This window comes from Pelodiscus sinensis, unplaced genomic scaffold (assembly GCF_049634645.1).
Source record: "Pelodiscus sinensis isolate JC-2024 unplaced genomic scaffold, ASM4963464v1 ctg80, whole genome shotgun sequence".
NCBI classification, from domain to species: Eukaryota; Metazoa; Chordata; order Testudines; family Trionychidae; genus Pelodiscus; species Pelodiscus sinensis.
Genome location: NW_027465901.1, coordinates 234,933 through 262,293, shown reverse-complemented (window position 1 = coordinate 262,293; position 27,361 = coordinate 234,933). Strand labels below are relative to the sequence as shown.

Genomic DNA, 27,361 nt, shown 5'->3' with positions numbered 1-27,361 from the left:
ATCCCCCAGCAGGGGCGGTTCTACCCTCCGGCCGGCGGGGGCGCTGTGAGGGGCCGGGCCCGGCGCAGGCGGCAGCGATGGCGGCGCGGGACGGGCTGAGCGGTGAGGATGGCGCGGGACGGACCCCGCCGGTATCGGCCCCGCCCCGGTATCCCCCCCCCCCCCCCGCGTATCGGCCCCGCCCCGGTACCCCCCCCCCGCGTCACCCCCCCTGCGTATCGGCCCCGCCCCGGTACCCCCCCCGCGTCACCCCCCCTGCGTATCGGCCCCGCCCCGGTACCCCCCCCGCGTCACCCCCCCTGCGTATCAGCACCGCCCCGGTACCCCCCCCCCGCGTCACCCCCCCTGCGTATCGGCCCCGCCCCGGTACCCCCCCGCATCACCCCCTCCGCGTATCAGCACCGCCCCAGTACCCACCCCGCATCACCCCCGTCCTGCGTATCGGCCCTGCCCTGGTATCTGCCCCGCCCCGGTATCACCCCCCCCCCCATACCCTTCTCCCTGTGTATGGGCCCCGCCCCGGTATCTCCCCTCCTCCCCCCCGTGTATCGGCCCGTCCCCGGCACTGTCTCCTCACACCCTGCTTGTCTGTTCCAGGAGTCGGACCCCCGCTGGCAGGCGGGCAGCCTGCAGCCCCACAGGTGAGGGGCCCTGGGCCGGGGTCTCTCCGGGAATCCGTCTGGCGGGGGGTTACAGGGCGTTGGGCTGCCTGCGGGTGGGGGGGCTGCAGGGGTCCTGGAGGTACTGTGGGGGCCGGGCTGGCTGCGGACTGGGACTGGGGGGGCTGGACTGTCTGCAGGCAGGGGATGAGGGGGGCCAGGCTAGCTGCATGTTGGGGTTGGGGTGACTAGGCTACCTGCAGGCAGGGTCTCGGGGCCCAGACTGGCTGCAGGCAAAGGTGGGTGCAGGTGGGCTGGCTGCAGGCAGAGGTCTGGGGGGACAAGGCCTGGAGGGGATGAACTGGCTGTAGTGTGGCTGTCACTGGGGTGGAGGCTGGGCTGGCTGCCCATGGGGTTGGCTGCACTGATTTGGGGCTCCCCACCACACACCCAGGGACTCTCCAAGGAGGAAAAGTTGCAGCTGCGGAAGGAGAAAAAGCAGCAGAAGAAGAAGCGGAGAGATGAGATGGGGCAACCAGCTGACTCCCCCATCCTTGGGCAGCCCCATACTCAGTTGCCAGGTACAGCAGGGTGGGGTGTTGCCCCTTCTCTGGGAGGCAGGGCAGGATGTGCCCCTATCATGGACCCACAGAGTCAGGGTTATGCTCCTGCCTGGGGACAGTTGGGCCAGACCTTCTCTGGGTCTCCCTCCTCCTCAGGTGAGCCACTCAGCTTCATCACCTCCTGAGACTGGGTCTCGGGTTTGCCACCCCTGTGCTCCCATGAGCTCCAAGCAGTGAGTCCTGCTGGGACAGACCCTGCAGGAGCCTTGTACCATCTTGGGGAGTAGCGCACCCCCTGTGTCTGTGAGGCACCCAGCCAGTGTGGCCAGACACGCCTTCCAGAAGAGTCTGTTCTGAGTTGCCAGAGCTCTGCCCAGTTGTGACCCTCAAGCTCTGTCCAAGCCCCCACCCCGGTCTCCCCCTGCCCTGGGAGCACACAGCCCATTTTCACCCACTTGGCAATGATGCAGCACAGAGGGGAAACTGAGGCATACACGGGCCTCATAAAACTTGACACAGAATTCCTCTCCAAAACTTAAAAAACAACTAATAGTCCTGCAGCACCTTAGAGACCAACAAAAATGGAGATGGTATCATGAGCTTTTGTGGCACAACTCACTTCTTCAGATGAATGGAGTTACCGGGTCCAGGTTGCAAAATAAATAGCAAAGAAAAAGGGAATGGGGAGGGAAAGAAAAGGGAAAAAATGGGAAAAAAATGGTCAGTGTGTCCATGCTAAATGAAGCTGATAGAGTGGGGTCTAAGTACTCTTGAGTACTCAGTGCTTGGCTTTTTATGTCATTAGGATGTGGAATGTAGCTGGTAATCCAGTTAAGGTCTTTGTTTAAACCTCTATTGCAGGTATCAAACTTGTAAATGCAATTAAGTTTTGCAAGTTTCCTTTCAAGCTGTTTTTTTTTAAATTGGCTTGTAATAGTGTGGTAACTTTGAGATCCATAAATGAGTAACCCAGCAAGTTAAAATGTTCCACAACAGATTTCTTTAAAAGCGACGAGTCCTGTGGCACCTTATAGACTAACTGAAGTGTAGGAGCATAAGCTTTCGTGGGCAAAGACCCACTTCGTCAGATGCATGTAGAGGAAATTTCCAGAGGCAGGTATAAATATGCAGGCCAGGATCAGGCTGGAGATGACGAGGTGGATCCAATCAAGGAGGATGAGGCCCACTTCTAGCAGCTGATCTGGAGGTGTGAATTCCAAGAGAGCAGAAGCTGCTTTTGTAGTTAGCGAGCCATTCACAGTCTTTGTTTAATCCAGAGTTGATTGTGTCAAACTTAAAGATGAACTGTATGTAGCTCAGCAGTTTCTCTTTGAAGTCTGGTCCTGAAGTTTTTTTGCTGCAGGATGGCTACTTTTAGATCTGCAATTGTGTGTCCAGGAAGATTGAAGTGTTCCCCTACAGGTTTTTGTATGTTGCCATTCCTAATATCAGATTTGTGTCCATTGATTCTTTTTCGTAGGGACTGTCCTGTTTGGCCGATGTATATAGCAGTGGGGCATTGTTGGCACATGATGGCATATATTACGTTGGTGGATGTGCAGGAGAATGTACCAGTGACAGTATGGCTGATCTGGTTAGGTCCTGTGATGGTGTTGCTGGTGTATATATGTGGGCAGAGTTGGCACCGAGGTTTGTTGCAAGGATTGGTTCCTGAGTTCGAGTTATTATGGTGCGGTGTGTAGTTGCTGGTGAGAATATGCTTCAGGTTGGCGGGTTGTCTGTGGGCAAGGACCGGCCTACCTCCCAAGGCCTGTGAAAGCAAGGGATCATTGTCCAGGATGGGTTGAAGATCACTAATGATGCGTTGGAGAGGTTTTAGCTGGGGACTGTAGGTGATGGCCAGTGGTGTTCTGTTGGTTTCTTTCTTGGGCTTGTCCCATAGCAGGAGGCTTCTGGGTACACGTCTGGCTCTGTCAATCTGTCTCCTCACTTCCTCGTGTGGGTATCGCAGTTTACAGAATGCTTGTTGAAGATCTTGTAGGTGTAGGTCTCTGTCTGAGGGGTTGGAGCATATGCGGTTGTACCTCAGTGCTTGGCTGTAAACAATGGATCGTGTGGTGTGTCCGGGATGGAAACTGGGGGCATGCAGGTAAGTATAGCGGTCGGTAGGTTTTCGGTATAGGATGGTATTGATATGACCGTCACTTATTTGTATCGTGGTGTCCAGGAAATGGACCTCCCGTGTAGATTGGTCCATGCTGAGGTTGATGGTGGGGTGGAAGCTGTTGAAATCATGGTGAAATTCTTCCAGAGTCTCCTTCCCATGGGTCCAGATGATGAAGATGTCATCGATGTAGCATAGGTAGAGAAGGGGTGTAAGTGGACGAGAGCTGAGGAAGCGTTGTTCCAGGTCGGCCATAAAAATGTTGGCGTATTGTGGGGCCATGCGGGTGCCCATAGCAGTGCCACTGGTCTGGAGGTATATGTTGTCACCAAATCTGAAATAGTTGTGTGTGAGGATAAATTCACAGAGTTCAGCCACCAGTTGTGCTGTGGCATCATCAGGAATACTGTTCCTGACAGCTTGTACTCCATCTGCATGTGGGATGTTTGTGTAGAGAGCCTCTACATCCATGGTGGCTAGGATTGTGTTTTCTGGAAGATCACCTATGCAGTGTAGTTTTCTCAGGAAATCCGTAGTGTCACGAAGGTAACTGGGAGTGCTGGTGGCGTAGGGTCTGAGCAGAGAGTCCACATAGCCAGACAGTCCTTCAGTGAGAGTGCCAATGCCCGAGATGATGGGGCGTCTGGGATTTCCAGGTTTGTGGATCTTGGGTAATAGATAGAACAACCCTGGTCGGGGCTCTAAGGGTGTGTCGATTTGTTCCTGTGTTTGTTTAGGGAGTGTCCTGAGCAGATGGTGCAGTTTCTTAGTGTATTCCTTAGTGGGATCTGAGGAAAGGGGCCTGTAGAATTTGGTATTGGAGAGTTGTCTGGCAGCCTCCTTTAGGTAGTCAGGCCTGTCCATGATGACAACAGCACCTCCTTTGTCAGCCTCTTTGATTATAATGTCAGAGTTGTTCCGGAGGCTGTGGATGGCATTGCGTTCTGCACGACTGAGGTTACCAGGCAAGCGATGCTGAATTTCCACAATTTCTGCCTGTGCACGTCGGCGGAAGCATTCTATGTAGAGATCCAGACTGTCATTTCGGCCCTCAGGAGGAGTCCATGTGGAGTTCTTCTTCTTGTGCTGTTGGTGGGAAGGTATCTGTGTGTCAGCGCACTGTTCAGTGTCGTGTTGGAAGTATTCCTTGAGACGGAGACGGTGAAAGTAGGCTTCCAGATCACCGCAGAACTGAATCATGTTAGTGGGGGTGGCGGGGCAAAAAGAGAGTCCCCGAGATAGAACAGATTCTTCTGCCGAGCTGAGTGTGTAGTTGGAGAGATTGACGATATTGCTGGGTGAGTTAGGGGTCCCATTGTTGTGGCCCCATGTGGCAGGTAGGATTTTAGACAGCTTTTTCCTCTGTAGAGAAGTGAAGTGTGCAATGTAGATCTCCTGTCTTGTTTTAGTAAAGTCCACTTGTGCAGAAGGTTGGTGTTTTAGGAGAGACTCCAGATTGGAGAGCTCTTTTTTGATGTTTTCCTGTTTGCTGTACAGGATGCTCATCAGGTGGTTCCTCAGTTTTTTGGATAGTATATGGCATAATCTCTCACCCTATTCTGCTGGTCGGGCTGGAGGCCCAGTGCCTGGCAGTCTGTGGCAGGCCTAGTTGAGTGCCTGCTTGTTGGGCTGCCCCCCACGGGCCATGTGCTCCATGTGCCTGGGGTGTGGACAGGCTCCAGCTCGCTTCTCTCTCATAGCAGCTGTGCCAGCCACAGTGCCTAGTGAGGGCCCGGTTGGCAGCGAGAAGCAGGTGGGGGCGAAGAGCAAGGCGGAGCTGCGAGCAGAGCGCCGTGCCAAGCAGGAAGCCGAGCGTGCCCTGAAACAAACCAAGAAAGTGGAGTCAACCTCAGCAGCTGTGCCGGCCAAGCCGAGGCTGGTGCCTAACGAGCCTCAATCCAGTAAGGATAGAGCTGTCATGCCATGGCTGCTCCCCTCCTCAAAGGGGAGTGCTGCAATGCCCGCTGGGTGGGTATGACGAGCCACGGGGGGACCCAGTGCCCACTGAGTGGGGCTTGATTAGCCGTGGGGGGGGCCCAGTGCCTGCTGGGTGGGGCTGGATGAACTGCGGGAGGTGCAGTACCCACTGGGTGGGGCTGGACAAGCCACAGTGGGCCCAGAGGAAGTGCCAGGGGCCCAGTGTCTGCTATGCGGGGATGGATGAGCCGCAGGGTGGCACTGGGCAAGTGGTGGGAGGAGCAGTCCCCCTGGGTGAGGCTAGATGAGCTATGGGGGGGGCAGGGACAGTGCCCACGGCATGAGGCTGGAAGAGCTGTGAGAAGTGCGGTGCCCACTGGGTGGATTTGGATGAGCCATGGGAGGCACGGTGTCTGCTGGGTGAGCCATGAGGGACCTGGTGCAATGGTGGGGCTAGGTGAGCTGGCAGAGCACCCAAGGCTGGTCATAGAATCATAGAACACTAGGACTGGAAGGGACCTTGAGAGGTCATTGAGTCCAGTCCCCTGTCTCCACGGCAGCACCAAGCAACGTCTAGATCAGGGCTACTCAACTTTGGAAGCCCCAGGGGCCACAGTGATACTCACAGTCCATGCCAAGGGCCGCAGCTTAAGAGTGGTTGCATCTACATGCAAATATATATGCAAATAGTTTCTTTCACACTAATGGTCACAAGTACAAAGATTAAGGCAAGACCACACAACACGCCCCATTTTAGTCAGATCTGATTATATTAATAAAATGCAATATTTACCCATTTCCACCCCTATGCCAGCACTTTTAATGAGCACTGGCAGTCCAGGAATATAACTACTAAAATGCATATCAACAGAAGACCATTCTATTGACTACTTTTTTGTTTTGGCTTCACAGCGGTCCAGGAATTTAACTATTAAAACACATATTAACCCAAACTGCACCGTGGTCTGCAAACAAATGGGCTGCAGGCCACATGTTTAGTAGCCGTGGTCTAGAGCATCCCTGACAGGTTTCTGTCCAACCTGCTCCCCAGTGATGGAGATTCCACAACCTCCTTAGGCAACTTATTCCAGTGTTTCACCACCCTGGGTAGGAAGTTTTTCCTAATGCCCATGTAAACCTCCCTTGCTGCAGTTTAAGCCCATTGCTTCTTGTCCTGTTGTCAGAGGCCAAGGAGAACAGTTTTATCCTCCTTGTAACACCCTTTTAGGTACTTGAAAACAGCTATCATGTCCCCTCTCAGTCTTCTCTTTTCTAAACTAAACAACCCCAATTATTTCTGTCTTCCCTCATAGCACATGTTCTTTAGCTTGTGTCTACTCTGACCCCTAGATCCCTCTCTGCAGTACTCCTTCTAGACAGTCACTTCCCATTCCCATTAGTTTAGTTTAGAAAAGAGAATCATAGACTCATAGGACTGGAAGGGACCTCGAGAGGTCATCGAGTCCAGCCCCCCGCCCTCAAGGCAGGACCAAGCTCCGTCTACACCATCCCTGACAGATGTCTATCTAACCTGTTCTTAAATATCTCCAGAGAGGGAGATTCCACCACCTCCCTTGGCAATTTATTCCAATATTTGACCACCCTGACAGTTAGGAATTTTTTCCTAATGTCCAATCTAAACCTCCCTTGCTGCACTTTCAGCCCATTACTCCTTGTCCTGTCCTCAGAAACCAAGAGGAACAAATTTTCTCCTTCCTCCTTGTGACACCCTTTTAGATATTTGAAAACCCCTATCATGTCCCCCCTTAATCTTCTTTTTTCCAAACTAAACAAGCCCAGTTCATGAAGCCTGGCTTCATAGGTCATGTTCTCTAGACCTTTAATCATTCTTGTCGCTCTTCTCTGTACCCTTTCCAATTTCTCCACATCTTTCTTGAAATGTGGCGCCCAGAACTGGACACAGTACTCCAGCTGAGGCCTAACTAGTGCAGAGTAGAGCGGCAGAATGACTTCACGAGTTTTGCTTACAACACACCTGTTGATACAATCTAGAATGATATTTGCTTTTTTTGCAACAGCATCACACTGTTGACTCATATTCAACTTGTGGTCCACTATGACCCCTAGATCCCTTTCTGCCATGCTCCTTCCTAGACAGTCGCTTCCCATCTTGTATGTATGGAACTGATTGTTCCTTCCTAAGTGCAGCACTTTGCATTTCTCTTTATTAAACCTCATCCTGTTTACCTTTGACCATTTCTCTAACTTGCTAAGGTCATTTTGAATTATGTCCCTATCCTCCAAAGAAGTTGCAACCCCACCCAGTTTGGTATCATCTGCAAACTTAATAAACGTACTCTCTATCCCAATATCTACATCATTGATGAAGATATTGAATAGTACGGGTCCCAAAACAGACCCTTGCGGAACTCCACTTGTTATCCCTTTCCAGCAGGATTTAGCACCGTTAACAACAACTCTCTGACTACGGTTATCCAGCCAATTATGCACCCACCTTATCGTGGCCCTATCTAAGTTATATTTGCCTAGTTTATCAATAAGAATATCATGCGAGACCATATCAAATGCCTTACTAAAGTCTAGGTATATGACATCCACCGCTTCTCCCTTATCCACAAGGCTCGTTATCCTATCAAAGAAAGCTATCAGATTAGTTTGGCATGACTTGTTCTTCACAAACCCATGCTGGCTATTCCCTATCACTTTATTACCTTCCAAGTGTTTGCATATGATTTCCTTAATTACCTGCTCCATTATCTTCCCTGGGACAGACGTTAAACTGACCGGTCTGTAGTTTCCTGGGTTGTTCTTATTCCCCTTTTTATAGATGGGCACAATATTTGCCCTTTTCCAGTCTTCTGGAATCTCCCCTGTCTTCCATGATTTTTCAAAGATCATAGCTAAAGGCTCAGATACCTCCTCTATCAGCTCCTTGAGTATCCTGGGATGCATTTCATCAGGACCTGGTGACTTGCTGACATCTAACTTTCCTAAGTGATTCTTAACTTGTTCTTTGTGTATCCTATCTTCTAAACTTACCCTCTCTCTGCTTGTATTCACTACGTTAGGCACACCTCCAGACTTCTCGGTGAAGCCCGAAACAAAGAAGTCATTGAGCATCTCCGCCATTTCCAAGTTTCCTGTTACTGCTTCTCCCTCCTCACTGAGCAATGGGCCTACCCTGTCCTTGGTCTTCCTCTTGCTTCTAATGTATTTATAAAAGGTTTTCTTGTTTCCTTTTATGCCTGTAGCTAGTTTGATCTCATTTTGTGCCTTTGCCTTTCTAATCTTGCCATTAGAGGGGGGATATGAGAGCCGTTTTCAGGTATCTAAAAGGGTATTATAAGGAGGAAAGAGAAAACTTGTTCATCTTGGCCTCTGGGGATAGAACAAGAAGCAATGGGCTTAAACTGCATTAGGACATTAGGAAAAAGTTCCTAACTGGAAGGGTAGTCAAACACTGGGATAAATTGCTCAGAGAGGTTATGGAATCCCCATCTCTGGGGATATTTAAGATTAGGTTAGATAAATGTCTATCGGGGATGGCCTAGACAGTATTTGGTCCTGCAGTGAGGGCAGGGGACTGGACTCGATGACCTCTCAAGGACCCTTCCAGTCCTAGTATTGTATGATTCTGTACGTGTGGAATGGATTGTTCCTTCCTAAGTGGGGCACTTTGCATTTGTCCTTGTTATACAGGCAGTCCCCGGGTTACGTACAAGATAGGGACTGTAGGTTTGTTCTTAAGTTGAATTTGTATGTAAGTCGGAACTGGTACATATTGTAGGGGAAACTCTAGCCAAACATTTCTCCAGAGCTCAGTTTTATTCTCCCACACTTCACTTCCCTCAGTCCTTTATTCTCAAGCTGAGGTGTCTGCTGAGAAAAGCCGCTCCACGTCTCCTTGGTCTGCTGGGGGGGGGGGGGCGCTAGCTTCGCGTCTCCCTGGTCTGCTGGGGGGAAGCAGCTAGTGCGGGGTTGCCTCACCCCGTTTGTAAGTAGGGATCTGATGTAAGTCGGATCCATGTAACCCAGGGACTGCCTGTACTTCATCCTGTTGACCTCAGACCATTTCTCCAGTTTGTCCAGATCATTTTGAATTCTGACCCTCTTTCCAAAGCACTTGCCACCCCTCCCAGCTTGGTATCACCTGCAGACTTAATAATCGTACTGCCTATGCCAATATCTAAATCGTTGATAAGTTATTGAATAGAACCAGTCCCAAAACAGACCCCTGCGGAACCCCACTTGTTATGCCCTTCCAGCAGGATTGTGGTCGAGCCGATAGGGCACGGAGCAGCTCCTGGGTGGGGCTGGGTGAGCCAACAGGGCACGGAGCAGCTCTCCGGGTGGGGTGGGTGAGCCAACAGGGCACCCAAGGCTGGTCGAGCCAGCAGGGGCCTAGGCCAGTGCCCCCAAATGGGCTGGGTGAGCCAAAGGGAGACCCACAATGGGGCTGAGTAAGCTGGCAGGGAGCCTGGGGCAGTGGCCTGGGTGGTACTGCCCCTGTGCCCAGGTTGCTGCCATTGTGCTTCTGGCCTTGTTCCCCCCCGCCATGTCTCCAAATTCTTTTGCCCTCCACTCCTGCTGGATGCCTCATCACTGTGGGTGTGCCCCAGGGCCCAGGTCGCTGGTCGTGGCTTATCCCCTGTGGCTGGGTCAACCCGTGCTGTTCTTCCCTGTTTCTTGGGGGCTCTGTGTTGGAATCCTGCCCTCCCACACCCTAGCACCTAGCTCAGCCTGCCCTCCTTGCTCTCCTGCTAGTGGTGAAGCGTGTGCCGGAGCACGTGCAGGTGGACGACCCAGCAGCCCAGAAGAGATTAGCGAAGAAGCTGGAGCGGCAGCAGGTACCAGCACTGCGGGGTGCCAAGGGCGGGCTGGGGGAAGGACCCCAGAGAATATTGCATGGCTTCATCTCCAGGAAGGGGATGTTTGCTGCATGTTTGCTGTGCTTGGTCTGCTGGCGTAATGGCTAGCAAGCTGTCTCTGCAGGGGCATGTCATGGGCAGTTTGAGGGCTGTAAAGATGTTTTGGGACCAGCACCCTGGTGCATGGGCTCCCTTCTGAACCTGGCGGAGCAGACTTCAGCTCTTGGGAGCAGTTGGAGGCAGTGCAGTGATCAGCTGAGGCAGGGCAGGCAGATGGGGTGGCTGCATGCCTGGACAGGTGGTACCTGGGGCAATCCCTTCTGGCTGCACTTAGCTGTGGCCAAAGCTAAGAGTCTCCCATCACCCCGTCATGGCTCCTTCCCCACTCTGGCACAATAAATGCAGGAGTGAGGGCCAGCAAGTGTACCCCAAAATCTTATCTACCAGGCTTTGGTATAAAACTTCCCCCCAGAATCTTAAAACCCTAGATTTTGGGGATAGAATTTCCACTGCCACCACCCAAATTAATAAATAAACCAGGGGAGAGAGCATTTGGGAAAATCTCACGCCCTAAAGTAAAAAGCAGGACCCCACCATTAACCAATACCTGGTTAATAAAAGGAAACGAGAAAACGTTTATTATACCGCACTATTCCTGCTGCAAGCGTAACAATTAATTGGAAAAGTAACAAAATAATACACTCATGGAGAAACTCCATGGGCCTAGAACTTAGTTACAAAGGAAAGCCAAAACATTTTGTTTAAAGTGCACAGACAGCAGATCCCAAATCCAAACTATAAACAAGAAAACCTGACGGATTTATCTCCACTTTACCCTACTTACAGAAAGTGAAGAAAGAGTCTTTTCTTGGAGGGAGACAGTGTCTGTCCCCCTCAATAGCTGGAGAGAACTGCCCAGAACAAAGAAGGGAAAACCCCAAAATTCCTTTGTCCCAGCTTGAAATTTCTACCTGCAGTCCTATTGGCCGCCCCACCTGGCTAGGTAAGGGACATAGTTAACCCCTTAGTCCCCAGGCTGCTGGCTAACCCTCATGATCATGACAGCCCCAAGCTAGGGACCTTGTTCAACTGCTTTCGCAACTGAACTCGCCGGCCCGGGAGGGACTTTGGGGCCTGGCCATGCTGAGTGTGGCTCTGCCCTGTGGTTGCCCTGTCCCTGTTCTGTCTCCACAAATCGGGGGCATTGCCCAGTAAGTCAAAGCCTGGGCTTGGCACTCCTCCCACAAAGGGTTAATCCCAGGCACCCTAAAACCTGCTCCCATTGCACTGATTACGCTGGTCTTGTGCTTGGTTACTAAGCAGCTCGTGATGCCAGTGTGGATATGGACCCTTTCCCCTAGTCACAGGCCGACCTGGCAGGGTCCAAGCGAGGGGGTGTCAGGGATGTGCCTGGCTGGCTGGGATAAGGGGCATTCCATGGGCCAGCTGAGGAGGGTGCAGGTGAGCGGCGCCCAGCAGGAGTTTGCTACGGGGGTGGGGCAGGCCAAGGGGAGGAACAAGTGGGCAGTGCCCAGGGGGGAATAAGGGGTGTGGGGCAGGCCATGGGGAGGGGCAGGTGGGCAGTGCCCAGGGGGGAATAAGGGGTGTGGGGCAGGCCATGGGGAGGGGCAGGTGGGCAGTGCCCAGGGGGGAATAAGGGGCGTGGAGCAGGCCATGGGGAGGGGCGGGTGGGCAGTGCCCAGGGGGGAATAAGGGGTGTGGGGCAGGCCATGGGGAGGGGCAGGTGGGCAGTGCCCAGGGGGGGATAAGGGGTGTGGGGCAGGCCATGGGGAGGGGCAGGTGGGCAGTGCCCAGGGGGGGATAAGGGGTGTGGGGCAGGCCATGGGGAGGGGCGGGTGGGCAGTGCCCAGGGGGGAATAAGGGGTGTGGGGCAGGCCATGGGGAGGGGTGGGTGGGCAGTGCCCAGGGGGGGATAAGGGGTGTGGGGCAGGCCATGGGGAGGGGCGGGTGGGCAGTGCCCGGCAGGGGGCATGGCATGCCACAGGTAGGGGTGGGTGGGCAGTGCCCAGCTAGGGGCAGGGGTGTGCAGGACATGCCATGGGAAGGGGCAGATAAGCACTGTCCAGGGGGGAAATAAGTGGTGCGGGGCGTGCTATGGGGAGGAGCAGATGGGCAGTGCCTGGCAGGAGTACGGGGCGAGCCATGGGGAGGAGCAGATGGGCAGTGCCTGGTAGGGGTGCGGGGCGAGCCATAGGGAGGGGCAGATGGGCAGTGCCTGGCAGGGGAGCAGGACGAGCCATGGGGAGGGGCAGATGGGCAGTTCCTGGCAGGGGTGTGGGGCGAGCCATGGGGAGGGGCAGATGGGCAGTTCCTGGCAGGGGTGTGGGGCGAGCCATGGGGAGGGGTAGATGGGCAGTGCCTGGCAGGGGTGCGGGGCGAGCCATAGGGAGGGGCAGATGGGCAGTGCCTGGCAGGGGTGCGGGGCGAGCCATAGGGAGGGGCAGATGGGCAGTGCCTGGCAGTGGTGTGGGGCGAGCCATGGGGAGGGGCAGATGGGCAGTTCCTGGCAGGGGTGTGGGGCGAGCCATGGGGAGGGGCAGATGGGCAGTTCCTGGCAGTGGTGTGGGGCGAGCCATGGGGAGGGGCAGATGGGCAGTTCCTGGCAGGGGTGTGGGGCGAGCCATGGGGAGGGGTAGATGGGCAGTGCCTGGCAGGGGTGCGGGGCGAGCCATAGGGAGGGGCAGATGGGCAGTGCCTGGCAGGGGTGCGGGGCGAGCCATAGGGAGGGGCAGATGGGCAGTGCCTGGCAGGGGTGCGGGGCGAGCCATAGGGAGGGGCAGATGGGCAGTGCCTGGCAGGGGAGCAGGGCGAGCCATAGGGAGGGGTAGATGGGCAGTGCCTGGCAGTGGTGTGGGGCAAGCCATGGGGAGGGGCAGATGGGCAGTTCCTGGCAGGGGTGTGGGGCGAGCCATGGGGAGGGGCAGATGGGCAGTGGCTGGCAGGGGTGCGGGGCGAGCCATGGGGAGGGGCAGGGGATGCCATGCAGATGGGCAGTGGCTGGCAGGGGTGCGGGGCGAGCCATGGGGAGGGGCAGGGGATGCCATGCAGATGGGCAGTGGCTGGCAGGGGTGCGGGGCGAGCCATGGGGAGGGGCAGGGGATGCCATGCAGATGGGCAGTGCCTGGCAGGGGTGCAGGGCGTGCCATGGGGAGGGGCAGATGGGCAGTGCCTGGCAGGGGTGCAGGGCGTGCCATGGGGAGGGGCAGATGGGCAGTGCCTGGCAGGGGTGCGGGGCGAGCCATGCGGAGGGGCAGGGGATGCCATCGGAGGCTGTGCTGGCAGAGGGCCTTTGCCGGCCTCCACTGAAGCAGGATGCTCTGCAATTTCCATGCCAGGTTCCTCTGAGGCCGGACTATGGCGCCAAAGTCAACCTCTTCTCCCACTTGCACCAGTACAGCCGGAAGGTGCCACTGACGCAGCAGATGAGGTGCGTGCGCCCCCCTTGGCTCTGTGTCCTGAGGTCTGGGCTGTGCCCAGGGAGCCAGGCTGCCATGTGCCCTTCCTGGATGTTGGGGAGCTGGAGAGCCCAGTGGAGTTGGGCTGCCGAGCCCCGTGTGCTCATGCCAGGGATGGGGTGGGGGAAAGTGAACTGTGAGCCCTGGCCGGGGGGCATGCTAGGACAAGAGGCATGCTGGAGGTGTGCGTGTGGGGCACAGGGCTGGGGGAACACCTGGTGCATGTGAGTTTAGGGGTGTCTGGGGGAGGGGTAACATGGATGGTTAAGGGAGAATGTGAGACATAGGGGGCCTGGGCCAGAGGGTTGTGTTGGTGCTGGAGGTCTCCTGGGTGAGTGTGGGCAGTTGCTGGGGGTGCCCTGGGGGTGCCTGGAGTGGCAGGGGGCATTGGGGTGTTATGAGGACTCCCTGGGGCTAGGGGGTTGTAGGGATGCTCTGGGGGAGGGTGTTGGGAGTGCCATCAGTTGGAGTGAGGGCTGTGGGCAGTAACGGACAGGCAGGTGGCAGGTGTGGGGGGGCAATGGGATACGATGGGAGGCCCGGGGGGGAGGGGAGGGTGTATGTACCTCTCTCTGGCAGGTTGATCTCTTGAGGGTCTTCCCATAGAAGCTGGGGGGAGGGGTGATCCAGCACTAGGGCTGTTGGTCCTTCCCCCTCTGTTCTGATGGAGTGGCCCAGCTCCAAGGCCTCTTATCTGTGCCCTGCCTGTGTCCCCAGCATCCCTGCCATAGCGATCCACCCGGCTGTGGTGCGCCTCGGCCTGCAGTACTCCCAGGGGCTGCTGAACGGCTCCAACGCCCGCTGCCTCGCCCTGCTGCAGGTCTTCAGACAGGTACTGCTGCAGCCCAGCCCCTGCTGCGCCCCATGGCTGGGCCCCAGCCCTGAGCACCCCAACCTCCCCTGCCCCGCCCTGCAGCTCTGCAGGGCCCCTACCTCACACCCCCACTCCCCATGGCCCTGCCCCCAGTTGTCTGGGTGACCTGCTCTCTCACTCTGCCAGCGCCCCTCTGCAGGGTCCGGTGAGGTAGGCAGAGGCAAACCAAGACAAATGGGATATCAGGGCAAAGTCCACCCATAACTAACCTAGACGGTTGCCAAATCCTGGTTCTAGACTCCCCCCCCCAGCCATGCCCATGCTGCTCTCCCTGACTGCCAGGCTGATGCCAAGCACAGAGCCTGACACCATGCAGCATGTCCTTCCTGTGGCTAAAACCCCAGCTCCGTGCCTGCTGTCTGCTCTTCACTTCTCTTGAGCTCACCCGCTCCCACAGGCAGCTTTCTGCAGGGAGGGAGGCCCTCACCTGGGCCACGGGCCTTTGGGCCCTATCAGACTCTGGCCGGCTGCCAGCCCTGAGGGGTGGACGGTTTGCTCTCACACACCTTGGTGCTCTCCCTCCAGCACCTCTGGGCATTTGACTTACCTTCCTGCCTCTGCTAGTACCGGTTCCATCCCAGCCCTGCTTTCATGGAACCCTAGAACTGGAAGGGACCTCGAAAGGTCGAGTCCAGTCCTCTGCCCTCTCGGCAGGACCCAGCACCTTCTAGACCAGGGGTGGGCAATAATTTCTGAAGTGGCCCTGGGCTGCTCTGGAAGGGGCAAGGCCTCGCGCCGAAGGGGCGGGGCTGGGATACCTCCAGGTTCCCCAACCCCAGAACATGATTGGTCTGGGGGTGGCCGAGCACCTTTGCCCGCCTGCCCCCCCTTCCTCCTAGGTGCCATTGCCCCTGGCCGGGAGAAGACTTCCCACGCTCCCCTACCCCCAGGCCAATCAGGGCCAGGGGATGGGAGAGCATGCAAAGTTTCCCCTGCTCTGCCCCACCCTGCATGGCACTTAAAGGGTGGGAGGAGGCTTCATGTGCTCCCCCAACCCCGGGCCAATCAGGACCCGAGGGCATGGGGGGGCGTGCAAAGTCTTCTCCTGCCCTGCTAGGAACGCCTGGTACTTCTGAGGGCCAGAGCGGAGGAAACTTAGAATCATAGAATAATAGGACTGGAAGGGACCTCGAGAGGTCATCGAGTCCAGCCCCCCGCCCTCATGGCAGGACCAAGCTCCGTCTACACCATCCCTGACAGATGTCTATCTAACCTGTTCTTAAATATCTCCAGAGAGGGAGATTCCACCACCTCCCTTGGCAATTTATTCCAATATTTGACCACCCTGACAGTTAGGAATTTTTTCCTAATGTCCAATCTAAACCTCCCCTGCTGCACTTTAAGCCCATTACTCCTTGTCCTGTCCTCAGAAACCAAGAGGAACAAATTTTCTCCTTCCTCCTTGTGACACCCTTTTAGATATTTGAAAACCGCTATCATGTCCCCCCTTAATCTTCTTTTTTCCAAACTAAACAAGCCCAGTTCATGAAGCCTGGCTTCATAGGCCATGTTCTCTAGACCTTTAATCATTCTTGTCGCTCTTCTCTTTACCCTTTCCAATTTCTCCACATCTTTCTTGAAATGTGGCGCCCAGAACTGGACACAGTACTCCAGCTGAGGCCTAACTAGTGCAGAGTAGAGCGGCAGAATGACTTCACGAGTTTTGCTTGCAACACACCTGTTGATACAACCTAGAATCATATTTGCTTTTTTTGCAACAGCATCACACTGTTGACTCATAGACTCATAGACTCCAAGGTCAGAAGGGACCATTATGATCATCTAGTCTGACCCCCTGCACAGTGCAGGCCACAAAATCTCACCCACCCCTCCTAGAATAATCCTCTCACCTATATCTCAGATATTGAAGCCTTCAAATACTTTGAAGACCCCAAGATGCAGAGATCCTCTAGCTGTGATCTGTACCCCATGCTACAGAGGAAGGCGAAAAACCTCCAGGGCCTCTGCCAATCTACCCTCGAGGAAAATTCCTTCCCGACCTCAAATATGGCGATCAGCTAAACCCTGAGCATGTGGGCAAGACTCATCAGCCAGACACCCAGAAAGTTCTCTATAGTAACTCCTATCATCCCTCCGTTGACCTATTTCCCACTGATAATGAATGGTCAACTAGATACCAAGATCCTGTTATCTCATCAAACCATCCCCTTCATAAACCTATCTAGTTTAATCTTGAAACCAGATAGATCTTTTGCCCCCACTACTTCCCTTGGAAGGCTGTTCCAGAACTTCACTCCTCTAATGGTTAGAAACCTTCGTCTAATCTCAAGTCTAAACTTCCTACTAGCCAGCTTATATCCATTTGTTCTTGTGTCCACATTGGTATTAAACTTAAATAATTCCTCTCCCTCCCTGGTATTTATCCCTCTAATATATTTAAAGAGTGCAATCATGTCCCCCCTCAGCCTTCTTTTGGTTAAAGTAAACAAGCCAAGCTCCTTGAGTCTCCTTTCATAAGACAGGTTTTCCATTCCTCGGATCATCCTAGTGGCCCTTCTTTGTACCTGTTCCAGTTTGAATTCATCCTTCTTAAGCGTGGGAGACCAGAACTGCACACAGTATTCCAAATGGGGTCTCACCAATGCCTTGTATAATGGCACTAACACCTTCTTATCCCTACTGGAAATACCTCGCCTAATACATCCCAAGATCGTATTAGCCTTTTTCACGGCCGTGTCACAATGGCGGCTCATAGTCATTCTATAATCAACCAGGACTCCGAGGTCCTTCTCCTCCTCCGTTACTTCCAACTGATGTGTCCCCAGCTTATATCTAAAATGCTTGTTATTAATCCCTAAATGCATAACCGTACACTTCTCACTATTAAATTTCATCCTATTGCTATCACTCCAATTTACAAGATCATCCAGATCTTCCTGTATGATATCCCGATCCTTTTCTGAATTGGCAATAGCTCCCAACTTTGTGTCATCTGCAAATTTTATTAGGACATTTCCACTTTTGGTGCCAAGATCAGCAATAAAAAGATTAAATAAAATTGGCCCCAAAACTCATATTCAACTTGTGGTCCACTATGACCCCTAGATTCCTTTCCGCCATGCTCCTTCCTAGACAGTCGCTTCCCATCTTGTATGTATGGAACTGATTGTTCCTTCCTAAGTGCAGCACTTTGCATTTCTCTTTATTAAACTTCATCCTGTTTACCTCTGACCATTTCTCTAACTTGCCAAGGTCATTTTGAATTATGTCCGTATCCTCCAAAGAAGTTGCAACCCCACCCAGTTTGGTATCATCTGCAAACTTAATAAGCGTACTCTCTATCCCAATATCTACATCATTGATGAAGATATTGAACAGTACGAGTTCCAAAACAGACCCTTGCGGAACTCCACTTGTTATCCCTTTCCAGCAGGATTTAGCACCGTTAACAACAACTGTCTGACTACGGTTATCCAGCCAATTATGCACCCACCTTATCGTGGCCCTATCTAAGTTATATTTGCCTAGTTTATCAATAAGAATATCATGCGAGACCGTATCAAATGCCTTACTAAAGTCTAGGTATATGACATCCACTGCTTCTCCCTTATCCACAAGGCTCGTTATCCTATCAAAGAAAGCTATCAGATTAGTTTGGCATGACTTGTTCTTCACAAACCCATGCTGGCTATTCCCTATCACTTTATTACCTTCCAAGTGTTTGCATATGATTTCCTTAATTACCTGCTCCATTATCTTCCCTGGGACAGACGTTAAACTGACCGGTCTGTAGTTTCCTGGGTTGTTCTTATTCCCCTTTTTATAGATGGGCACAATATTTGCCCTTTTCCAGTCTTCTGGAATCTCCCCTGTCTGCCATGATTTTTCAAAGATCATAGCTAAAGGCTCAGATACCTCCTCTATCAGCTCCTTGAGTATCCTGGGATGCATTTCATCAGGACCTGGTGACTTGCTGACATCTAACTTTCCTAAGTGATTTTTAACTTGTTCTTTGTGTATCCTATCTTCTAAACTTACCCTCTCTCTGCTTGTATTCACCACGTTAGGCACACCTCCAGACTTCTCGGTGAAGCCCGAAACAAAGAAGTCATTGAGCATCTCTGCCATTTCCAAGTTTCCTGTTACTGCTTCTCCCCCCTCACTGAGCAATGGGCCTACCCTGTCCTTGGTCTTCCTCTTGCTTCTAATGTATTTATAAAAGGTCTTCTTGTTTCCCTTTATGCCTGTAGCTAGTTTGATCTCATTTTGTGCCTTTGCCTTTCTAATCTTGCCCCTGCATTCCCGTGTTGCTTGCCTATATTCATCCTTTGTTGTTTGTCCTAGTTTCCATTTTTATGAGACTCCTTTTTTATTTTGAGATCGTGCAAGATCTCCTTGTTAAGCCAAGCTGGTCTTTTGCCATATTTTCTATCTTTCCTGCTTGGCGCACTCCCCCTGCCCCCAGATCCTAATTTGCCTGGGAGCGTGGAGCGGCAGGGCCTCTGCGGGCTGGATCCACCCACTTGGCGGGTCGGATCTGCCCCACGGAGGCCCTTTTGCCCACACCTGGTCTAAACCATCCCTGACAGGTGTCTGTCTGACCTGGTCTGAAATATCTCCAGAGATGGAGATTCCACAGCCCCCCAGACAACTTATTCCAGTGTTTAACCACCCTGACAGGGAGGGAGTTGTCCAACCGAAACCTCCCTGGCTGCAGTTTAAGCCCATTGCTTCTTGTCCTGTCCTCAGAGGCCAAGGAGAACAATTTTCTCCCTCCTCTTGTAACACCCTTTTAGATACTTGAAAACCTGATTCTGAGATGCATTAACAGGTGTGTTGTGAGCAAGACACGAGAAGTCATTCTTCCGTTCTACGCTGCGCTGGTTAGGCCTCAGTTGGAGTACTGTGTTCAGTTCTGGGCACCGCATTTCAAGAAAGATGTGGAGAAATTGGAGAGGGTCCAGAGAAGAGCGACAAGAATGACTTCTTGTGTCTTGCTCACAACACTCCTGCTAATGCATCCCAGAATCAGGTTTACTTTTTTTGTAACAGCTTCACACTGTTGACTCATATGTAGCTTGTGATCCGCTATGACCCCTAGATCCCTTTCTGCAGAATTCCTTCCTAGACAGTCGCTTCCCATTCTGTATGTGGGGAACGGATTGTTCCTTCCTAAGTGGAGCACTTTGCATTTGTCCTTATTAAACTTCATTCTATTTACCTCACACCATTTCTCCACTTTGTCCAGATCATTTTGAATTATGACCTCTCCTCCAAAGCACTTGCAACCCCTCCCAGCTTAGTATCTTCTACAAACTTAATAAGTGCGCTCTCTATGCCAATATCTAAATTGTTGATGATGAACATATTGAACAGAACCAACTCCAAAACAGAGCCCTGCAGAACCCCAGTTCTGCCTTTCCAGCAGGATTGTGAACTGTTAATAACTACTATCTGAGAATGGTTATCCAGCCAGTTCTGCACCCTCCTTATAGTAGCCCCATCTAAGTTGTATTTGCCTAGTTTATTGATAAGAAGTGTTGTCCCTCAGTGTTTTCGTACCTTGGTACCTTCGGTGGTCTGGACTGTCAGTGTCAGCGTTGTTTGGTCATGGTCGTCCTGGCGCGCTCCTGACAGGACCTCTGCTCCGTCGGTGATGATAAACTTTCGGCTGCGTGCGTAACAATCGGTACTCCCTTTATCTAGAGTGTTAGACCCCGTGCATTTGGGTCAACACAGGAGATCTCTGAGAGGCCCCGGAAACGACAGATGCAGACAAGGTTTGAAATCAGTCGAGCAGGTTTATTGTCAAATGCGAAGCTCTACCAGTTGGTAACAGAGATCAGTCCAATGTTACAGCACTGGGCACTATGGCCCACGTTGACAAGGTACCAACACCGGGCAGGCCTATTGCCATATATCAGATATTAACAGCACTTAGTCAGAGTTAAGCTACTGTGCGCTCTGTAAGTTTAGGCAATGACACCTACCGCTCAGGCGCCTAGTGCCCCCCCCCCCCCCCCCTCCAGGTCAGCTGGAGAGCACCCTCTGCGGTGTCCTTTTATAGACAGGTACAAACAACTTACATCATTTCTTTACGTACCAGGTTACCTCCTCTGTTGCCTAGTTACCACCCCTCACCTTACGGAAGGGGGGCTCACTTACTATCCCTCATGCTGTCAGTTCCGACCCGGTCCTGAACCTAGGTCGGTATGTACATTAGTTTTTAGGGAGTTTTTGTACCAAGACATTTCTTATTAAGATGTTCCATTACTCCCCTTTGGCTTACAGACTGTACCCAGTGCCTCCCTGTGTCCTTCCATGCTCGACCTAACTTACACAGTCACACAGTTATCAATAGGGCCTCTTTCTTGGCTCCTGTTACTGAACCAAAGTCTTGCTCACTAGATTGCAGGCCTGTTGCTGTTTTCATGTTACAGGCCTTAGGCCTGCTGACTCCATGTTACTGACCCTCAACTTACTGCAAGATCATGCAAGACCGTACCAAATGCCTTACTAAAGGCTAGGTATACCTCATCCACCACTTCTCCCTTATCCACCAGACTCGTTTTCCTATCAAAGAAAGCTATCAGGATGGTTTGACATGATTTGTTCTTTACAAATCCATGCTGGCTGTTACCTATTACCTTACTATCTTCCAGATGTTTGCAGATGAATTCCTTAATTACTTGTTCCATTATCTTTCCTGGCACAGAAGTTAAACTGACTGGTCTGTAGTTTCTTGGGTTGTTCTTGTTTCCCTTTTTATAGATGGGCACTAGATTGCCCTTTTCCAGTCTTCTGGAATCTCTCCTGTCTTCCAGGATTTTTCAAAGGTGATAACTAAAGGCTCAGATACTTCCTCTATCCTTGAGTATTCTAGGATGCATTTCATCGGGCCCTGGTGACTTGCAGACATCTAACTTTTCTAAGTCATTGTTAACTTGTTCTTTTTTATTTTATTTTCTAAACCTACCCCCTTCCAACTAGCATTCACTATGTTAGAAATTCCTTCATCATCAGACCTCTTGGTGAATACTGAAACAAAGAAGTCATTAAGCACCTCTGCCATTTTCAAGTTTCCTGTTATTGTTTTCCCCTCCTCACTGAGCAATGGGCCTACCCTGTCTTCCTCTTGCTAGTAGTGTATTTATAGAAATGCTTCGTTTCCCCTTTCACACTTCCCAGCCCCTGGGTCTGCTCTGCCCAGCCCAGCAGCTGTCCCTGCAGGGGAGTCCTTCCCCACTCGCCCTGCCACCCTGCCCAGGGAGTACTCTGGGCTAGCGCCAGGGTCAGGTCCCACACCTTTGCCCCACCCTGCCGAGGGTTTCTGCAGTCTCTGCATCCCAGCCCTGTTCATGTCCACCCCTGGGAGATGTGCCTGGGGAACGTGCCTGCCCTGCCTGCCTGCCCATCCAGCCTACTGCCAGGTGGCTGGTCTCTGTCCTGGCGTAGGGGTCACGCTTCTTCACCCACCTTGTTCCAGGTGATCCGGGATTACTCCACCCCACCCAGCGAGGAGCTATCACGAGACCTGGTGGCCAAGCTGAAGCCCTACATCAGGTGAGGTGGAGAGATGTGGGAGGCAGAATCTTCCCTGGAGACTTTGGGGCTGGGCTGGATGTTACTGAGCCTGTGGTTCTTCCCCTCCCCCCCACTGCCCATCACTGCCTGGGCTGCCGTTCACACTCCGCCCCTCCCTCCGTCCTAGGCTGTACAGTACAGTCGAGGCTGCTGTCCCTCCCGCTGGCCCCAGCTGGTCTTTACTAGGCAGAGTCTTCTGTGCAGACGTTGAAAAGCTGCCGATCCCTACTGATGAGCCCAGGTCTGAGGGTTCTGCCTGCTCCCTGCGCTGCTGGCCTGGCTCCAGTCCGTGCATCTCACTGTTTGTTTCCTTTCTGCAGTTTCCTGAACCAGTGTCGGCCCCTCTCCGCAAGCATGGGCAACGCCATTAAATATCTCAAGAAAGAGATCTCGGGCCTGTCCAGCACCCTGCGGGAGGAGGAGGTGAGCTGGACACAGCTGGACCCCAGCAGCGTGGCCTGTCCGTTTGACGGGCTACAGGCAGGCCTGCCCATGACGCTGCTACAGATACTGTCACTGAGTGAGGCAGAGAAATGGGCGAGGAAACCGGGCACAGGGTAGAGTAATTGGTCATCGTCCATCACAGCTGTAACAAGCACTGGGGCCCAGAGGTGCTGTTCTGGATCTGAGGCACGTGCAGACGTGCACTGCCAGTAGGAGCACAGGCTGCCAGCTGTGGGCGTTCTGCTACGCAGCTGGTGGCACCTGAATCTCTGCTGGGTGGCCGCCCAGGCACTCAACTGACTGGGAATGCTGGTAGAAGGCCATGTCATGCTCAGTTGAGATGTAATGGCAGAACCCTACCATATTAAATATCCTCGCTGTGTGCTGTGTGTCAGATTGTGAGCTCCCATGGCCTGCCCAGATTCCAGCCTGGTCATTTCTCTGTGGCTGAGCTAACTCCTGCTTTGCTTTGTAGAGGATCCTTCTTCATCTGCTGCTCTGAACTATTTGGTGGCATTTCTGTGCAGCTGTTACCAGTTCCTGGTTCTTCCCCATAAGGGTGGGGTGATGGGGGCATGCTTTGGGGGCCTCCTAGCTGGGAGGTGCTTCAGCAGTGGCAGTTGCTGTAAGCGAGAGAGAGGGAGTAACTTCCTCAGGTTTCCTCCTGAGGCCTGTGTCTTGCAGGGCAGCCTGCCCCCTGCTCACGAGGATGAGATGGGGGATGGGCACTGCCCTGGCTGAATTGTGCAGCATAGACCTGTTCTCTTCCCTTCTGCCCCCAGAGCAGCGGGGCTCTGTGTGCTGTGAGGCTCAGTCAGGGCATCCGGGGTGGCAAGATAGGATGGGATGGGAGTGTTCCTTCCCTGTTGGAGTGTGGAGCATGGCCAGCTGTGGGGTAGGGCAGGGCTTGTGGGCTGAGCCGAACAGAAGGATGTCAGAGCTCTCAGACCCCAAAGTGACTGGCATTGTGTCCCCCCAGGCGAAGGGGAAACTACAGGAAAGCATTGACAAATACGTGAGGGAGAAGATCCAACTGGCTGCCGAAGCCATCTCCAAATATGCCTTCGAGAAGATCAGTGATGGTGATGTCATCCTGGTCTATGGATGGTAAGGGGGGAGAGTCCCTAGGCAGATGATCCCTTCCTTATATTCACTGTGGGCGAACTACACAATCCCAACCAGAAATATACTTGGTGCTTTGAAAAGGCTAATTTCTCATCAGCAAAATTGACTAGAGGGAAAACTTAGAAAAATGGGAATGGAAATCAGGTTTTAAGAGAAATTCATCAGAAGGCTGAAAACCCATGATTCCACAGTCACAGAAAAGAAACGAAAACTTGGGCTCTTAGCCCATCCCGGGTCAGTGGGGAAGTGAAGGCAGCAGTAAGAAATACAAAAGCAGTATTTCACAAGTGGATCAGGAGGCTGTCTGTTCGGGAATGTGGCACCTGTTCTCGACGGGGTTACTCTCCCCCTGCAAGAACAGGTACGCAGCTTGGGAGTCCTCCTGGACCCTTTTTTTAACATTTGAGGACCAGATTTCTTCGGTGGCCAGCAGCGACCCTTCCTGAACAAGCATGACTTGGCCACAGTGATCCACGCTCTTGTTACATCCCGACTGGATTACTGTAATGCACTTTATGTGGGGCTGCCTCTAAAGAGCCTTCGGAAACTTCAGCTGGTCCAGAAAGCGGCTGCTCAAGTTTTAACTAATACTCTTTATATGGAGCACATTATGCCAGTGCTCTGGCAGCTGCACTGGCTTCCAGTATGTTTCTGGGCACAATTTAAGGTTTTGGTTAGGACCTATAAAGCCCTAACTGGTTGGGTCTGGGGTATCTGAAGGACCGTCTTCTCCCATATGAACCTGCCTGGGGATTGAAGTCAGCTGAGGAGGCTCTGCTCAGTGTTCCCCCACTTGCAGAGATAAGATTAACATCACCGTGGAACAGGGCCTTCTCAGCCTTTGCTCCCAGGCTGTGGAATTCTCTTCCTCGGGATATTCACATGGCGCCAACACTAGCATTGTTTCGGCGTCAGGCTAAAGCCACCCTTTTTACTCGTGCTTTTATTGGTGTTTGAGTCTGTATGTGTGTGTTCCTCTTCTCGATATTTTTAGCAGGTTTTATGTCCCTCTGGGGTCTTGTATTTTAAATTTTTATATATATTTGTATTTTGTTGAAAATTTTTTGTAAGCTACCTTGAATATTTTAAATAAAGGGGCGGGGTCAAAATATTTAAATAAATAAATAAATGTGAAGTAGCAACTGATACGAATTAGAAGTTGAAAAGTGTAGAAAGTGAGGGTGATGAGCCTTTGGGACAAACTGCCACAGGCAGTGGTGGATTCTTCCTCTGGCTATGGGTCAGATCCACACTGGCTGTCATTGTGTTATTGGGCTCAGTGTTGGGGTAACTGGCTACGGTTCTCTAACCTCTGATATGCAGATTAGACTAATGGTCCCTTCCTGCCTTAAGCTCCATGAATTCACTTGTGATGCCGTTAGCTCCTCCTTAGTGAACCGCACACTATGTGACGCCCACACCAAGCGTGCCTTCCGAGTGATTGTGGTGGACAGTCGGCCACGGCTGGAGGGACGGGACACACTACGCAGGCTGGTGCGTGAGGGCATCCGCTGCACTTATGTCATGATCACTGCCATCTCCTACGTGCTGCCCGAGGTGAGTGAGCAGCTGCCTGAGGATGTTGCTGAGTTGCTGGAGGCAGAGCCTGCCTTGCCATTGATTGTTAATTGGTAATTTACCTGGTTCCCCTGTCTCCCCACAGGTCTCCAAGGTATTGCTGGGGGCCCATGCGCTGCTAGCGAACGGCTCTGTCATGTCACGGGTGGGGACATCCCAGATTGCACTGGTGTCCAAGGCCTACAATGTGCCTGTGCTGGTGTGCTGCGAGACCTACAAGTTCTGTGAGCGGGTGCAGACTGACTCCTTTGTCTCCAATGAGTTGGGTACGTGCCCTGCATGCTCCCCAGTGCAGTAGTTTAGGATAGCGGTATTGTAAATTCAGGGTCCACTGCTGTGGCATCCTAACAGGTCTCCTGCTCCGCCAGTGATGATAAACGTTTGGCTGCTCGCGTTTTCATAGGCTTCTTCAGTATATCATGCCAGCTCTGTGTAGGTAGCTAGCATAATAGACTTCACCAGAGCACCCAAGTCAGGTTTCTTGTTGAACAAAGTACATTAATAAGTGTCGGTAGCCAGATGGCCTTCGAGACCCGACGTATTTGTACCCGGAACAATGGATGCAACTCAGTTGATAGTATGGATTTCACTAACGCCTCTTAGGCTGGCCAAAGAATTAAGTCAGAGTACCCCCCAGTATTTATAGACAGAAATGAACAATCTATGATATGCGCTCTACATATCATCTTACGCACTAATGACACGTTTGGTACCTCCCCATGTACTTTCCTCCAAAGCATACACTGCCCGTTGTTCTGCTTTCACTCTTGGGCTACGTCTACACTGGCCCCTTCTTCGGAAGGGGCATGCTAATTTTGAACTTGGGAATAGGGAAATCCGCGGGGGATTTAAATTTCCCCCGCGGGATTTAAATAAACATGTCCGCCGCTTTTTTTCCGGCTTGGGGAAAAGCCGGAAAAAAGCGTCTAGACTGGCGCGATCCTCCGGAATAAAGCCCTTTTCCGGAGGATCCTACTTTGAAATAGGAATAAGAGATCCTCCGGAAAAGGGCTTTATTCCGGAGGATCGCGCCAGTCTAGACGCTTTTTTCCGGCTTTTCCCCAAGCCGGAAAAAAAGCGGCGGACATGTTTATTTAAATCCCGTGGGGGATATTTAAATCCCCCGCGGATTTCCCTATTCCCAAGTTCAAAATTAGCATGCCCCTTCCGAAGAAGGGGCCAGTGTAGACGTAGCCTTGTTGTTTCCAACTATTTGATCACGTACTCAGCTGGTTGTCCTTGTACTGTCCGGGTGGCATGTATTTACATACTTCATGTGTTTCTATACATGCTAGCAGTTCTAGTGCCAAGAGACACTGACTTGCAGGCAAAAATTTGCTTTTGACACAGCCTATTTTTTGCTTACTTTCGCTCAAGCACCAGGCCCATGCTTCAGGCTTTCTTTCTCCTAGGGTGTGTCTAGACTACATGCCTCCTTCGACGGAGGCATGTAGATTAGCCAGATCGGAAGAGGGAAATGAAGCCGCGATTAAAATAATCGCGGCTTCATTTAAATTTAAATGGCTGCCCCGATCTGCCGATCAGCTGTTTGTCGGCAGATCGGGAGAGTCTGGACGCGATGCGCCGACAAAGAAGCCTTTCTTCATCGGCACAGGTAAGCCTCGTGAAACCAGGTTTACCTGTGCCGATGAAGAAAGGCTTCTTTGTCGGCGCATCGCGTCCAGACTCTCCCGATCTGCCGACAAACAGCTGATCGGCAGATCGGGGCAGCCATTTAAATTTAAATGAAGCCGCGATTATTTTAATCGCGGCTTCATTTCCCTCTTCCGATCTGGCTAATCTACATGCCTCCGTCGAAGGAGGCATGTAGTCTAGACACACCCCTACACCTAGTGCTTCTACACCCAATGCATAGCATGTCCCAGGGTGGCGCCCTCCTCTGGCCAGCTGGGAAAATAAGGAGGAGCCTGTCATGTGCCAGGCAGCTCCTTTGGCTGGGGGGGCGGGTTTATCCTGGTGCCAGGCAACTCCCCACAAGGAGTTTCAGGTGCACCCTAGTGCCTAACTCTGTCTCTGTAGATGACCCTGATGACCTGATCCTGCCCAGGAAGGGAGCCCAGCTTGGTGGCTGGAAGGAAAACACGTCCCTGCGCCTTCTCAATCTGGTCTATGATGTTACCCCCCCCGAGCTGGTGGATCTGGTGATCACAGACTTGGGCATGATCCCGTGCACCTCCGTGCCTGTCGTGCTGCGGGTCAAGAATGTGGAGCAGTAGCAGACCTGCAATAAACTTTCTGATCTCA

General features: G+C 52.5%; 1 protein-coding gene across 4 annotated transcripts; it reads left to right on the top strand.

Moving 5' to 3' along the window:
- On the top strand, nt 1-27,361 carry EIF2B4 (eukaryotic translation initiation factor 2B subunit delta). Of its 4 annotated transcripts, none has more exons than XM_075916260.1 (13): nt 1-102; nt 598-641; nt 1,054-1,180; nt 4,991-5,188; nt 9,951-10,033; nt 13,411-13,502; nt 14,248-14,362; nt 21,852-21,928; nt 22,270-22,372; nt 23,373-23,500; nt 24,901-25,075; nt 25,182-25,362; nt 27,137-27,361. In XM_075916260.1, exons 1-13 carry the CDS (start codon nt 78-80, stop codon nt 27,331-27,333), a joined length of 1,545 nt encoding a protein of 514 aa, XP_075772375.1. In that variant the 5' UTR covers nt 1-77; the 3' UTR covers nt 27,334-27,361. The 4 variants fall into 4 exon arrangements, with proteins under 4 accessions (XP_075772375.1, XP_075772374.1, XP_075772376.1 ...); XM_075916259.1 differs by having other exon boundaries at nt 4,988-5,188; XM_075916261.1 differs by lacking the exon at nt 4,991-5,188.